Below are 16,088 nucleotides of genomic sequence, written 5' to 3'. Positions count from 1 at the left end.
TGTCTCATACCTCTCTGGTGATTAGAATGAAAGTGACAAACTAATGAGTATAATGTGTAACAACTGAAGATAGCACTTACATTTTGACAGATGTTTTAACCTGAAGGAAGTGATTAATAGGGAATTTCAGGCAATGTGACAGGGCCAGTGGGAGAAGTAATTTTGATTAGTGATAGCATTTCAGTCTTCCTCAAATCATACCAAAGTATGTACCTATTGTCTCTATCTACTCCTGTAAGATTGAATTTAACATTGAGTCTAAGAAGGGGCCAATCTGAATTTGATTAGTTATTGGCCAGGCAACTGTATGAGGCATCTTTTATCACTGACAGGTCCTCACCTTGAAGTTGTCATTTTTGCCTCTTCCAGGCAAATATCTTGCCTTTCTTTTGTGAGATATATAGAGTTCACTATGAGATGTAAAATATGGACAGGTCTTATCTTTTAGGGCCAGGCTTGCTTTAGATTCCAAAGCAAATTCAGGATTTTTCAAGGCATACATAAAAGGGGCCTCTACCAGTTGATGGTCAAGGTATTTGTCAGATGTTATACCAATAAATGCTTTTTAAAAAAATTATATATATATATATATATATATATATATATATATATATATATATATATATATATAGAGAGAGAGAGAGAGAGAGAGAGAGGGAATTTTTTAATATTTATTTTTTAGTTTTCGGCGGACATGACATCTTTGTTTGTATGTGGTGCTGAGGATCGTACCCAGGCTGCACGCATGCCAGGTGAGCGCGCTACCGCTTGAGCCACATCCCCAGCCCCCAATAAATGCTTTTGAGTGTGCCAAGAATTATGAAGTCATAAGTTCTAGGATGTGTCCTATTTTTAATATTGTCGGTCTGCTTAGAAGTAGGAGACAAGTGGGAAGAGTGTCAGTTTGGGAATCAGAAGGATTTGGGATTGAATCCCAGCTTGCATTTCTTTCTTTTTTTTTCTTTTTTTTTATTGTTGGTTGTTCAAAACATTACATAGTTCTTGACATATCATATTTCACACTTTGATTCAAGTGGGTTATGAACTCCCATTTTTACCCCGTATACAGATTGCAGAATCACATCAGTTACACTTCCATTGATTTACATATTGCCATAGTGGCTTTCTAAACCTGTGCATATTGTTTAACTTCTCTGAGCTGCAGTTTTCTTGTCTGTAAAGTTGGAAATAATAACCCCTACCTCACGTTGAACACTATGGAGGTCATAGATGTCAAGTGTCTTAATTCTGTGTTTGGCACAGGGTATGATCCCCAAGAATGTTAATTCCCCTTCCCCTCTCAATGCAAGTAACAAGTAAGAATTGCTTACCTTGCTTCAGCAACCTAAACCTAATGAAACAATAGTAGTTCTGTTTAGTCTAGAAAACCAGTCGTTCTTATTGAGTTGTATATCTTATCCTGGAAGGTCATGGGAGTATGCATATGTCTAGCTGTCTGGATTGGAATAAGAATAATGTGAAGGATGGTAAATAATAGTCTGAACTGTGTTGTTTGTATGTCTAGTTAAAGAACTATGGTATCTGATCCAGCATGGAAACAGGGAGCTAATTATATTCCTGACACGGCTTCCTTAGCTACTACAATCTATTCTAGGTCTTTATGTCCTCTGTAGAGAGGGAAACCGCCAGGACCTTGAAGCAATGGAAATAATAATCTCTTATGTTTGAAGAGCACTTTATGATTTTAATGTATTCAATATATATTCACACCCATTATCCCATTTGATTCTCAACCTAATCAAATGAAGTAAACAGAGCAAATATCCCCTTTCTGGTGAAGGAAAATAACCAAGACTCAGAAAAGGTTAACAGCAATTTTGTAGCGAAATTGTATAGAACCTTTGTCCTTTGACTCCTAATTCATTGCTCTTTCCACTGTACCACTTTGTAGCTTGGATGATTTTGGTCTAAATGAAATATATCTGAAAACATAAATAGAGCATAATATTTTGTTATATAACACCCCAGCTGCTGGATCTGGTTTAGCAGAAGCTTGAAGAAGAGGGTGGGAGGTAACCAAGAGTGTAAAATGAGTTCTGAATTTTGGGATGTTTAACAAAAGCAGCAGAGAGTGTTCAGAGCATTGACCGGGATGACACTAATTCTTCAACCCTCATATATTATGGCTTTTTGGCCTTTTGACATTGTGCCCTACATCTCAAACATGTTCCTTCACCTTATCTCTCAACTACCTACTTCCTTCATTTATGTCATACATGCTTGGTGGAAACCTGTCCCTGTGACTCATTCTCCCATCCCAATTAGTACTAATCTTGCTTGTCCTGAGGCATTTAACTTTTCTGTTACTCTACCAACCCTTTAAAATTTACTACGTTGAATTTCCATTCATTGGAAGCAATCTCTGCTACATAAATAAAAGAATATGACAGAAGACACATTGCAAATAATAACTGATAAAGCTGTATTATTATTATCCTCTGTATTTTAGTCATATATTTTACTTCTTAATCTCAGCGGAAACTTGAGAATTCTTTGCTGTGATGATGTTGCTTCCCTCCATACTTTCTCCAGCTTGTCAGTAACATGGTTTTGACCTGGTTGCATGTATGACATGTGTAGCGTGGTGCTGGGGGGAACTTTGTCTAGTGGGGAAACATTCTTCCCACTTCCCAAATTCATAGGAGTTAGCAAACTTCCTGTTCCTAATGTGATTGTAGGCAACAGGAAAAGACTCAGAGATAATGAAAAGATTGAAATATTTTTAAAAAGTGAGGGGGGCAGAGGGGAGAGAGGATTGTATAAAGAAGTTCCCAGAGGAGATAAGGAGAGAATGTTGCAAAGTTATTAGGTAGAGACGTTTATCTCAGGAAGGAAAAAAAAAAGATTTTATTTTGTCTGGAGATGATGTAAAGGGAAGACTTAAGAAATTCTGAAGTAGAGAAGATTTCAGGGATAGCATCTACCTTTCCAGTAAAGCAAGAAGGAAGGTTATTTGCTGAGGTAGGTTTAGGAACAGTAGAAGTTTAGGAACAGTAGAAATATTTGAAGTAGTACTTTTTTTGAGTTTAGTAACAGTAGAAATATTTGAAGTAGTACTTTTGGTAAACTTGATCAGAGCGTCAACAGTAAGGTTGTGGAATGGTAAAAACAGCAATGGGAATTAACTAGACCACCTCCCAGTTTATTGACTTTAGTGACTAAGCAAGTAATCAAGCTAGGAAGCAAAGATAAAAGGAAATGGCAATATGAAGGAGATCCACTAGGGGGAGAAGGCCCATTCTTCCAAGACAGGACTAATTACCCATTTTTCTACCCTCACTACAAATTGCCCTACTTCAGGTCCTCAACAGATGAATGTGGCAACTGCCCCCCTCCTAGACTCAAGCTTCCAGCCTTTCTCCCTTCCAAATCATCCTTCATTATACTTATCATCCTGTTGCATTTATGTTGAATTAGCTATCTCACCTGTTAGTCTGTGAGCAACTTGAAAGGAATTTCAGAGCCTTCTCTATTCCCTTGGGTCTAACACAGAACCTAGTGTGTAGTAGGTATTTAGTACTGTTTTTTTAAATTGAAAGCCACTCATTAGGTTGATATTTCTAGAACATAAATCTGATCATGCCAGTTTCCTATTGAAATTTTTAAAATGATCCTTAGCACGAGATTCCAATGCCTCCAGGGTCTCTGATACTTATACTTTTGAATGCTTTGTATCTTGCCATCTTCTCCCCTTCCCCAGCCCAAGCCCTATCTTAATTTAGTCATACTTAACTAGTACTTACAGTCCTTTGGCAAGCCATGTTCTTTGAGCTTTGTGCTTTCATATATATTTTCTCTTTACCTGAAATGTCCTAACTATTCTTGTCTACCTAGCAAAGTTTGGCTCAGTAATTTCAGAGCAGGTCTCAACACCCTCTTTCCAGTTACCAAGGTGGGTGAAAGTCAAAGCTTGTGACCCAATGTATTTTATCCTTGTTTTTCTTCCTTGCAGAAAAAGTTGAGGCTAATCTATTCATCTTCTCTGTTTTGTATAGATGTCTACTGGGCAAAAATGAATCTTCCTGATGTTTAAATGTGAGAGTTGTGATGGTAAACAAAGAAATCATCTCTCCTGAAACACAGCTAGAGGCTCTATTCGTCCTAATACCCCCTAGAAAACCCAAAACAAAATAATCCTCCAAATACCCTAACAGACCAACAACAGTGAGGACCACACCTTCACTGGCATAGGAAAGGCACAAAAGATAGATAAACTACCCTGGGAATTGTGCCCTAGTCGTATTTAGTCTAATTAAGACTAAATCAGGCCACTGCCAGGTGAATGAAGGCACTATCGCATAGTGGTTAATTATGTAGGCATTGCCCATAGGGATCTATATTAAGTCTTAGATCCATAACTTATTAGCTATGTGACATTGGGCAGGTCACTTAACCTCACTGTATTACAGTACCCTTTTCTGTAAAATGGGAGTAATAAATAGAAGCTACTTATTATGAGGATGAACTGAGCTACTAAGTGTGCAAGACCCTTTAAATGGTGCCTAGCTTGTAGTAAATGTTCAGTAATATTGGCCATTATTAATATTTTATTATCATAATCTAATAATTAAATCTTGGGTGTGACATATTGATAATGGTTTAATGTTTTCTGTCTCCTGGAGCTGCTAGAGCTTTAATTCTTGATCTATTTGTATAGAATGGTAGTGATGGGGGCCTTCTGACTACTAACTATTCACTCATTCATTCATCTAATTTACTCATTCAACACATATTTATTAAGTAACCTGCTGTGTGCTATGCACTTAGTAAAGAGATGTAATATCCCCATCCTATTAATGCTTTCTTCCAGGTTCCTCAGGGTGTTTGGAACTCAAACCTTTAATGAAGGTGGCAGGTAAGAGTAAGGACTGGTATAGACAAAAGCAGGAAGGGTGACTGGGGTAGTCTAAGAAGAGATATGGAGGAGCTATATTTTCTCAAACCATTCAAAGTCGATTTTGTTTTCCCTACTTGTTGAGATTTTTTTTTTCTACATATAAGATCTATGAGGGGGTGAAGGTAGGATACAGGGGGTCAGACTGGAAGACTGCCTTGGTCCTAAGACTGTTCTTTGAGTACCAATGACAATTCTAGATCATAGTGTTTCAACCCCTTAACACAGAAACTGAATTCTGGACTGGCTACCAAGTGCCCTTGCCAGCTGCTGGCCCTGAAGTTGGTTTGGCTCTGTGATAGATCTGTGTAAGTTGGGGCCCAGGCTCCTTGCTCAGCTCAGCAGCTTGTATTGATCTCCAGGGTTCTTTTGTCTCCTCCTTCCCAGTAGAAGCCTCTCCTCTCCCCCTCTCTCCCTCTGCTTCTCAGGCTCTTCCGCTTTCCTCCTCTGCCTCTAATGAATTGAAATCTCTGAGAGCCGCCACGGCTCTGGTAGTTTTACAAAACTGTCCTTGCTCTTTCTGCATTTGCCCAGTCAAGGGTGTCTTTGCCTGAGGTCGCAGTGATGCTATTAGTCCTGGTGATGATTGCATAGCAACACAGAGCAGCTCGGAGAGGGGAGGAGGAAAAGGAGAAGGAGGGCAGGGAGGTGGGAGAGACAGAGGGAGAGTGTGCATACAGCAGCTGTCGGCATCCCTGTTTCAGGGACTTCTTTGCTGATTCACAGAGGCAGTCCAGCCCCAGCCTCCCAGCTTCCAGCTATCGCCTGCTTCTCAGACCTGACGGAATCAGAAGGTAGGCCACAGAGAAATTATCTCCAAGCCTCACCCTTGTTCAGCTGGCTGAGGGGAAATAACTGAAGGAGGGGGAAGCTCCCGAGGTACTGTGTAAGTGTGTGTGTGTGTATGTGTGTGTGTGTGTTGCGCGCGCGCGCAAGCCTGTCTGCCTGTCTGCCTGCATGTGCCTTTGGGGAAAAACTTGCATTAAAAATGCTCATAATGAAGTAGCCCCTGCTCAGATTCATAAAGAAAAAAATGTCCAGGAATACAAACTCAAGGCAATTTGATCAATGGTGATCCAAAAATGAATAAGAGGGAGGTCCATGGTCTGCTTCTCTGAGAGGAGAGGATTATTTATTTATTTATTTTAGGTTCTCAATGACATGCTTTTTGTCCAAGGGTAGATTTCCTGGTGAGAGGGAAGGGAAGGTGTGTAGAAAATATTTGCTAGAAAAGGAGAAGAGAGGAAACACAGGACCTTTTAGTAGATTTTCTGAGCATATGACTATTCTGACCAGCAGATAAGACACAGGAGTTCTTCCCTGAAGTAAACAGGGGCTCTGACCTAAGAGCCTGGGGCTCAAGGGCTCATATAATCTCTGCATATACTTCCTGGCTCCCTTCATTTTCCCTGTTGCATTTCAGTTCCTTGTGTTCTTCCCTTGTTTCCTTTCTACCCCCCTGTAATCAGGAGGCATCTCTCTATTCTTGAGAACATAGCTTGGAGTGGTTCAAAATCAAGCTTACTTCTCTTAGAATCCAACCCCCAATTTCCTTCTGCTCTCCCTACCTTTCCAAGGATCAGACCAAGCACCCTAGCCTGGTAAATGAGCCCAAGACTGTATGGGTAGTTAAGGTTTATTCTTCCTTTGGTAGACAGGTAGAGACAGGCCTCATAGGTACTGGGTCCAAGCAGGTGGTGGAGCTGGGGTGGGTTGGGATAGAGGAGGAGGGATGTTAGCAGCATCTGCTGTCTGCTTCCGTTGAGCATGGTGTGTGCTGTCTGGAAAAGAACATACTTTTATGTTTTCTTTTTGATTGTTCAAAAGAACAAAGGCCTTTAAAAAGCTGTCTAGTTCACCTTACTCCTGACTTTTCTAAAGAAATCCTTGTTTCTAGATTAAAGGTCCTCAAGTAAATCACCTTTCAAAAAGACCCAGTGTGAGCCACAAACCTCAGATTTTTCCCTCTAAATTTAGGTGGGGGAAATGGCTCCAAAAAGTCTTAAGGCCTTCCAAGGACCACCCCCCCCCCGAAAAGGTAGTACTGCAAGTTGAATAAGTATCCTGTCTCTGAAAGAAGACTGAGCTCCTCTGTCCCCTGGAAGACAGGCCTATTTGCAGTCCAGTTCCCTGTAAACTATTTCTGTGGGATGAAGGCACATGGAAAGAGCTCCTTTTCCTATGAAACTTGTACCTCCAGGTATTCAGCCCTAGCTAAACAGCTCAGAGCTCCTACGTGAAGCATCCTTCAGCTCTGCTATCACCTAAAGGAGGGGAACATGGCTTGAAGTAGAAACAGCAAAGGCACAATAGCCAGATATAGAGACTGTATCTGGGATGCAGCCTTCAGCCACAGATGCTCAGAAGTTTCTGATGTTGAATTTGCCACAATGTCAACTGGGATGGAGTCTCACTAATGAAATCTGGGAAGATAACCTTATAAACTTATCAGCAATAATCACTCATAGGAACTCTACTCAGTAGAAATTATACTATAAAACTACATTGCTCCCTTACAAAGGATTCTAAACACACTTTAGAAACTAACAAGTAAATCCTTTTATGATAGCCTTTATTCTGGGAGATCATTAATAAATTCTGTTCTACATTGTTGCTGTGTATGTGTGCTTGTATGTGTGCATGTATGTGTGTTTATGTGTATGAGCATTCTGTGGTTCAGTAGATTTTTGGAAATACTTCTTAACTGAATTTTCTTTTGGGGGACTCACAATGTACATAAGCATATTAAAGGCTCTGAGAAGTACTGCTGTGAATAAATAATTTTATTTAACCCAGAATATATCAAACTGATTTTACCAGGGAACACTCTTCTATATGAAAAGCACTTTGGCATCTTATAGACATGATTTTAAGAATTGCTGCTAAAAAAGACCCGCAAACAACCAAACAAAAAAAACTTGAAAGCAGTAGTCACATGGAAAAAAAAAACTTGTAATATAATCTGGTCCAACACTGCATTTTTAAACATAAAAAACCCAAGAGGTTAAAAATATTCTTCTCCTCATAACTGGTAGGTTTCTCAGATTGTCTTCTGATTTCCAGCTTACTGCACCCAACTGCTTCTGCTTCTCTAGCAGGTTCTGTCTTGTGAAATGAGTTCCAGGAAAACTAAGCAGATTTGAGGAATAATATTTAGTTTCAAATCCAACATTTGTATTTAATACATTTCCTTTAGTATTTTATTATATTTCCAAATGATTGACTTTCCTTTCAGCATGGGATTTGTGGCAATTTAAAAACATTTTGTTGAGGCTGGGGTAGTGGCTCAATGGTAGAGCACTCACTTATTACAGGTGAGGCACTGGGTTCTATCCTCAACACCATATAAAAATAAATAAATAGAGGCTGGGGTTGTAGTTTAGCGGTAGAGCGCTGGCCTAGCATGTGCAAGGCCCTGGGTTTGATCCTCAGCACCACATGAAAATAAATAAATAAAGGTATTGTGTCCAACTAATAACTAAAAAATAAAACATAAATAAATAAATAAATAAATAAAGGTATTGTGCCCATCTATAATTTAAAAAAAAAATTAAAAACATTTGTCATGAAATATTTTGTATATTGAAAAGGGTATAAATAATAATACAGTGAAAATCAAGAGTCCCCACTACCCAGTTTAAGAAACATACTAGTGGAGTTAAACCCCACTTTCTATCCTTCAATAATTAAAATTCCCTCCCTCCAAAGTAACCACTGTTCTGGTTGTAGTGCTTATTACTCCCATGCATTAATTTATATTTTTACTACAGATGTATGTATCTTTAAACAACATATACTATTGTTTTATATGTTTAAATTTTATATCAATAGTATGTTACATATATTATATATATATATATATATATATATATATATATTTCTACAACTTGTTTTTTTATTCAGTATTATATTTGTGAAATGCATCCATGTTGTAACATGTGGCTCTAGTTCACTATTTTTTTCACTGATCTATTTATAGACATGCCATAATTTGTCCATTCTGCTATTGATGGATATTGAGGCTATTTCAAGTTTGGGGTGATCACAGTTAGGGCTATTATGATCGTTATTGCATAGAAATTCTTAGGTGCTTTTTTTGGGTACTGGGGATTGAACCCAGGCATGCTCACTGAGCCACATCCCCCACCCTTTTAATTTTGAGACAGGGTTACACTAAGTTGCTTAGGGCTTTGCTAAGTTGCTGAGGCTGGCTTTGAACTTGTGATCCTTCTGCTTCAGCCTCCTGAGTTGTAGGTGAACATTTCAGGAAGATATGTGGGATGGAATTGTCCCCTCACAGAGTATGAACCTCAGCAACCTCAGGCGATATTATATTCTCCAAAATGGTTTACTAAATTATACTCCCACTAGCAGTATATAGAAAATTCTGCCTTATTGCATTGATTGGCTCTTGGAATAAAATTCTCATCCATGGGGATATATCTCTGATTTTTTCAGAGGAAACTACATTTCTCAAAATTGCTTTACCACTAACTTCTCAGGAAAACATTTTCTTGTTTCCATTTGTAAACGAAGGGATTGGCCTAGGTGATATCGAAGGTCCCTACCAGTTTACAATCTGAGTTCCTCTGATTTATTCAATAAGTGAGGTACATCTGAAGCACAACCTTGGTTTTTGGCTGTATTGTAGGAAATTACTTGAGGAACACATAACAAAGTTAATGAAATGTGTGTCTCCTCTCTTACTGCTATGCCATCAGGTATAAGGGCAGTGCTACAAGAGGGAAGGCAGTCATGCAGCATCACCTTAGATTGGGGAGAAGAATCTGTGGCCCATGAGAAGGGGAGTCTTCTTCCCACTTCCATGTTATTTCCCACACTTCTCTATTTTAGAAGTCTTTCCCTATTTCTTGATATTTTCTCCCCCCAAAATTATTTTAAAATATATAATATATGATATATATGCATATATCTGATATGTGAAAATCCCTTCATACAACTCGCCAGAAATAATGTCAACAGTTTGGTGTGTATTTATGCAGACTTTCTTTCTATACATATGCACATGTACTGTTTAATTTTTTTGTTTTACAAAATTGGACTTCTACTAGACATACTATTCTGACACTTGTTTTATTTTACCTAAATATATATGCTTGACATTTGTTAAATCTTTCTAACAGCTTACATAGTATTCCATCATGTGAGTGGCTATCATAATAGATTACATTTGAGTCCTCACTGAATGCCAGAAACTATGGATTAACTGCTTGCAACAAGGCTACACGGCAGGTATTTTTTGTTATCCCTACTTTATAGATGTAAGAAGTAAAGTACAACAAAGTTAGGGAGCATGTCCACATCTGTTCTAGTAAGTGGTAGAGCCAGAAGCAAACCTGAGCATCCAGGCTCCAGGCCCATGTCCTTAAGCAGCACACTGTGCCATCTCTTGGACATTGCGCACTTGCCAGTTCTCTGTTGATAGACATTTAAGTTGATTGCACATTTTTACTATTACAATCAGTACTATAGTAGACATCTTTGTTCACTTCTATAAGTCTTTGTGCAATGGAAGTTCCTAGACTTCTCTAGGTTTAAGGAGGAAAGAGCTTATTCTTTAATTCAAAAAATATTTATTGAACTCTGCACTGGGGAAGCTCTGAGCTCAAACTAAGAGAGTTGACCAGAACTTTACTTCTCAGATGCCCTAGAAAATTCATTTAAGTGCTTTGTAAAATTTGCCAGCCTGGTGCTGTCCCAGACCTAAGACTTAACTACATCCTATCTGTTCTTAATTGCTTGTATCTTTGCTGGGATAGTGGTATAACTGAATTGGTGCTTGGACTTCCATCTGATGGACCATAGCCAAAAATCTTCTCCACCTTCTAGGATGTCAGTGTCTACAATGCCTCAGGTTCTGGGTTCCAGGATTTACACAGGCAGAATAGTATAATGGTGAACTTATAGTCTGGGGCACAACTGTCTGGGTACAAATCCCAGCTCTTCACCACAAATTCACAGTATAACTCTGTACATATTACTTACTGTCTCTGTGCCTCCGTTTTCTCATTGCACATCAAATATAACAGTAGTAATTACTTCACAGGGTTGTCATGAAGATTAAATGAGTCAATTTATATAAACTTCTTAGTTAATATATGCAAAACATGGAATACAGTAAATTCTAACTGCTATTATTTATTTGGATATAGAAAAGCTGCTAAACCAATCTTGCCATAAAATCATTGGAGAGCTCCATGATATTTTGGAGAGGAATGGGGAAGGAGAGAAGTAGCTGTTATTAAATGGGTAATATGTTCACATGGTTCAAAATTCAAAAAAGTACGCAATAATATTCAGTAAAAAAATTCCTATTAATGTATCTACTATTGATGATGAAGCTTTTGTGGTGTAATAATTAAATTTCTCAACCTGGCCAGTGATTGTATGGGGATTTGCTTTATAATATTTCAGTATACTTTACATATATGCTTTATGCAACTTTTATAAGTATATTTCTTTATTAAATAGGGGGAAGATAGAGGGAAATACCAAAGGAATGGAGAGAATTCTCTACAGTAGCTATTCAGTTCCTTTATCTGATGGTAACAGGTTATTTGGTATACTTCCAATGATACTTTATGCAAATTTAAGCACAGGTTTTCCTTTTCTATACAAATGTAGATTAACCACCTTGGGTTTTTTCTTGTTTTCTTTTTACTAAAATATATCTTAAGAGGCTTTAAATAAAGTGTTCTTAATTCTTTTTAAATAGTTGTATAGACCTCAATTATACGGAGTTATTTTATTTAAATAATCCCATAGTAATGGGCATTTAGTTTGTTTGCAACTTTTTGCTGTTTCAAGACTTGCTAACATTGTGCATACAATTCACATACATGCAAGTAAATATGTATACAACAATGATTATACCTAACACTTACTGAACCATGCACTATTGCCAGACACTGTGCTAAATTATTTAACTATATGGTTAATTTTAATCATTAGAATAATTCTAGTATCACTGTAAAATAACGTTTTAGATGTGTAGGTAATGGTACTCTAAAATGACCATGATATAGCAAGTAAAAAAAAAAAAAAAAACAGGACCCAAAATGATAGCTAGCATATGATGACTATTTTATTTAAAAAAATGCATGTATATATTTTTTACAGAGAAACTATCATGTCTTCAAACCTGTTATTAATGGTTATCTCTGGATGGTAATATTAGAGATTATTTTTATTTTTATCCTCAGACTTTTTTTGTATTTTCCAGTTTTTCTATAAAAAACATGCATTAAGAGCTGATGGAATGTTGCCTACTATGCACAAAGCCCTGAGTATGATCCCTAGTACCACAAATCAATACAATTTTTAAAAAGGATAAACTTTTAAGGTCTGAGGACATAGCCCAGTGATAGAAGATTTGCCTAGCATGCATGAGACTCTGGGTTCAATCCCCAGCACCACAAAAATCTGTTTTTTTTTAATTTTAAGAGCATCATTATCCTTGAAACAAAAATAAAATATTAATATAAAAAGAAGTCTGAAAGGAAAAGAAAATGTTTACATATACACATGGAATATTACTCAGCCATAAAGAAGAATGAAATTATGGCATTCACTGATAAATGGATGGAACTGGAGACTATCATGAAAAGTGAAATAAGCCAATCCTGAAAAAAAAGTCTGAATGTTCTCTCTGATATAGGAATGCTGACTCACAATAGGCAGTGGGGGACAGGAAGGAAGGGAAGATTACTTGATTGGACAGGATGGAGTTGGGGGAAGAGAGAGGAGATGGGAATGGGAATGATAGTAGAATGAATCAGACATAAATTTCCTATTTTCATATATGAATACGTGACCAGTATAACTACACATCATATATGACCACAAAAATGGGAAGTTATACTCATGTATATATTATATGTCAAAATACATTCTAATGTCATGTGTAACTAAAAAGAACAAATAAGAAAATTTTAAAAGAAGTCTTAAAGTAAGCCTTTTATAGCCTTTATGCTCATAACACATTCATAGCAATACATTTTTTTATCTGAGTGACCAATTTTTTATATTGGTGTCTGATCATAGAGGAATCATTTTTTTAGCCATTCTTTGGGGAATTTACTTGTGAGTAAGGAGCTCTGTAGCTATTTTCTCTAGGGATTTTGACTGCAAAGTATCCTTCTGGCCACAAACTCTTGTGCCTTCATAATCTGTAATTGTTTCTAATCTTTGGGCTACAGACCCCTGAGGAAGAGGGAAGAGTACTTGATGCAAGGAATCTAGAGATCTTTAAATGTACAAGTGTTTTTCTCACTCTGTAAGTTCTAAAAGTACAGATACTATTGTGGGCATGAGTGGGTGAAGTGAGATTTTTTTTTTTTAAATCTTAAGAAGGGGCCCTTACACCTAAAATGTAGGGAACCACTGGAATAGAGTCTAAAAATGGTGGCTGTTTAATCATCAGCATTGGGAATTCAAGAGACTCAATTCTTGCCCTTTAGATCAGGATTTTTATGTATTTTGCCAGGCATTAAGAGAGAGCACCTTTATCATTTACAAGCATCGTCTTTGCCACCCATGCTCATCACATTTGCGTACATTTGTATATATTCACTAAACCATCAATTGGTTTGTACATTTAAAAGTTTTGCTCAAAACTCTCCTTTTCTAAGCTTAGCTCCTGACACCTAAAATTTATAAGCACAGCTATTATGTAACACTATTCTCAGACTTCTTAGCATACCAAATTTTCTCTTTCTCCTGTCTTCCCTCTCTTGCTGTTGGCAGTATTGTCCATCCAGCTCCCAAATTAAGAACTCCTTCATGTCCCTTACCTTTCACATCCATTTGATCACTGAGCCAAATACATTTTATCTCTCTTATGTATTGCCAAGCTGTGCTGCCTGCTCTATCCTCATAGCCTGCCTGTTATACCAGCTATTCAATGGGTTCTTCCCTTGGGAGAATCACTCCACAAGGCAGGCAGAGGACCCTTTATAAAATGAAATTCTGGTTATGTCACTCTACTGCTCAAAGTGCCTCCATGTTGTCTTCAAGATAAAGGCTAGAATCCTCTGTTTGTCATTTAAGGCATGACCCAATCTGGCCAGAGCCTCATTTTCCAGCCTTATCTCCTGCTACACCACACAAAGCACCTACCTTGTCCTCTGATCACATTGAATACACCACATTTTATTTTTGTGTTGTTTGGAATGTTATTTTTTGTTTTATCTTTTTTCTCTTTTTGGACTGGGGATTGAACTCAGGGTCACTCGACCACTGAGCCACATCCCCAGCCCTATTTTGTATTTTACTCAGGGTCTCACTGAGTTGCTTAGGGCCTTGCTAGTTGCTGATGCTGGCTTTGAACTCATGACCATCCTTCCTCAGCCTCCTGAGCTGCTGGGATTACAAGCATGTGCCACCATGCCTGGTTGGCTTGTTTTATCTTCTTTGCCTATTGGAAGTTCCATTTCATTTTCATGACTCACCTCAAGCATATTCATTGTTCTTGAATGCGCTTGAACTTACCGGATAAAAGTCATCTTTCCCTCATCTGTCTATTTACTCAATCCCATAAATACATCTATTACAATGAAAATAACACTTTATAGTCTCTATTTTCCCTGTATGTGTTCTCTCTATATGTGAACTCCTCAGGATCAGGCTCCATGACTTTTTCTTCTCTGTTCCTCCTAAACTCTATCTAGACTGAACTCACTGTTCTCTGAATATACTGTCTTCTTTTTAAAAAATATATTTTTAGTTGTAGATGGACACAATACCTTTATTTTATTTATTTATTTTTATATGGTGCTGAGGACAGAACTCAGTACCTCACATGTGCTAGTCAAGCACTCTACCATTGAGCCACAACCCAAGCCCATGCTATGCCTTTTTGTGACGTCAGCATTTGCAAAAGTGGGTTGATCTGCTAGGAATGCCCTTCTCCATTTCTCTCCTCTCTGCATAGGCAAACATCTACTCTTCTTTCAAGACTTATCTCAAATAGAGTGTCTTTGAATCTGCACATTCTCAAATTGAGTTATCTGTTCCCCACTCTCTGCTCCCCTAGCCTTCCAGTCCAATCTTGATTGTAACATTTGCCTATGTGAACATTCTGTTATAATTATTAGTTTACCTGACTGCCTACCCTGCCTACCTCAGGCATCAATTCATCTTGGTATCATTGGCATCAAGCTAGCATTAAAATAATAAATAATGACTTAATCAATAATTAAAGTATTTTATGGCTTATGGTGGCCAAGGAAGAATTAATAGATCATCAGTAAGCTTTGAATACTTATTTACATAACCGATCAAGGCACTTGTGGGTAGGTGCTAAATTCACAGACTTTTTCTAGTCTTGACTCTAAATTTGTTCTTGTTATTCTTCCAGTCTACTGCCCATCCTCACCCCCCATGAGCCTTGGTTCTGATGCAACCTATGGTCATGCAGGGATGCCCTTACACCCTCCCACGATGTCATGAATGGCGGGCTGCTGACAGATTCCATCAGAGCAGCAGTCTCCGAAGCACCCAGCCTCAGGTAAGTGTCCAAGAATAAAAGAAAGACCTGTGGAGAAAGAGTGGACATGGAATCTATGTGAGTCCTTGGGGTACCCATGTTTCCTAAGACTTAGGGGTGTTCTCTGTATGCATGAAACCCTTTGGATAGCATGGGGTCTCTTTGAGGTCCATCCATTATCACTGATAAGGCCTTTTATTGAGGGCATGGTGCAAGGAAGGTGTTGGGCTGGGCAAGCCAAAAGGCCCACTGTGAGTTACAGATCTGGGGAGGCTCAAGAATAGCATGGACCTTCAAGGCATTGCCTAGGATGAATCAAGGCCTTCCCTTGCTTTGTGATATACCTCACATTCTACAGGTATCTTTCTCATGCCATTGGCTCTTCCTCTCAAGTCCCCAGTATTCCCTGTAGTTCCTGGCTCAGCCAAGATTAGAACTCCCTGATTTCATACATGTCTCTCCTCTCTCTCTTCTCCCTTCTTAACACAGTGATGGCAGTGTATATATCTGTATGTGTATGCTGGTAGGAGGGTAGACGATATGTAAAAGACAGTAATCTAGAGAGGGCATCTATCTTTCCTGAGGATGAGGGAGGTCCAAAGAAAGTTGAAGGGAGATGCATAAGTATACTTTGGGTTGCTTTGAGATCTGGGGGCCACAGGGATG

General features: G+C 38.2%; 1 protein-coding gene across 2 annotated transcripts in view; it reads left to right on the top strand.

Annotated features, from left to right (window-relative positions):
* The first annotated feature begins 15,317 nt into the window (after nt 1-15,317).
* The window catches only part of DRP2 (dystrophin related protein 2), a 31,821-nt gene continuing 31,050 nt past the window's right edge, over nt 15,318-16,088 (top strand). For both annotated transcript variants that reach the window (XR_014020081.1, XM_081277849.1), the window contains exon 1: nt 15,318-15,443. Coding sequence is in view for 1 of the 2 variants with exons in the window: in XM_081277849.1 (XP_081133975.1) it covers nt 15,333-15,443 (111 nt within the window). In the remaining variant the exon portion in view is untranslated. The remainder of the gene's footprint in view (nt 15,444-16,088) is intronic.

This window comes from Spermophilus citellus (assembly GCF_964194105.1).
Source record: "Spermophilus citellus genome assembly, chromosome: X".
Lineage (NCBI taxonomy): Eukaryota > Metazoa > Chordata > Mammalia > Rodentia > Sciuridae > Spermophilus > Spermophilus citellus.
The sequence above is the reverse complement of the archived record's forward strand: the minus strand, read 5'-3'. Positions and strand labels throughout refer to the sequence as shown.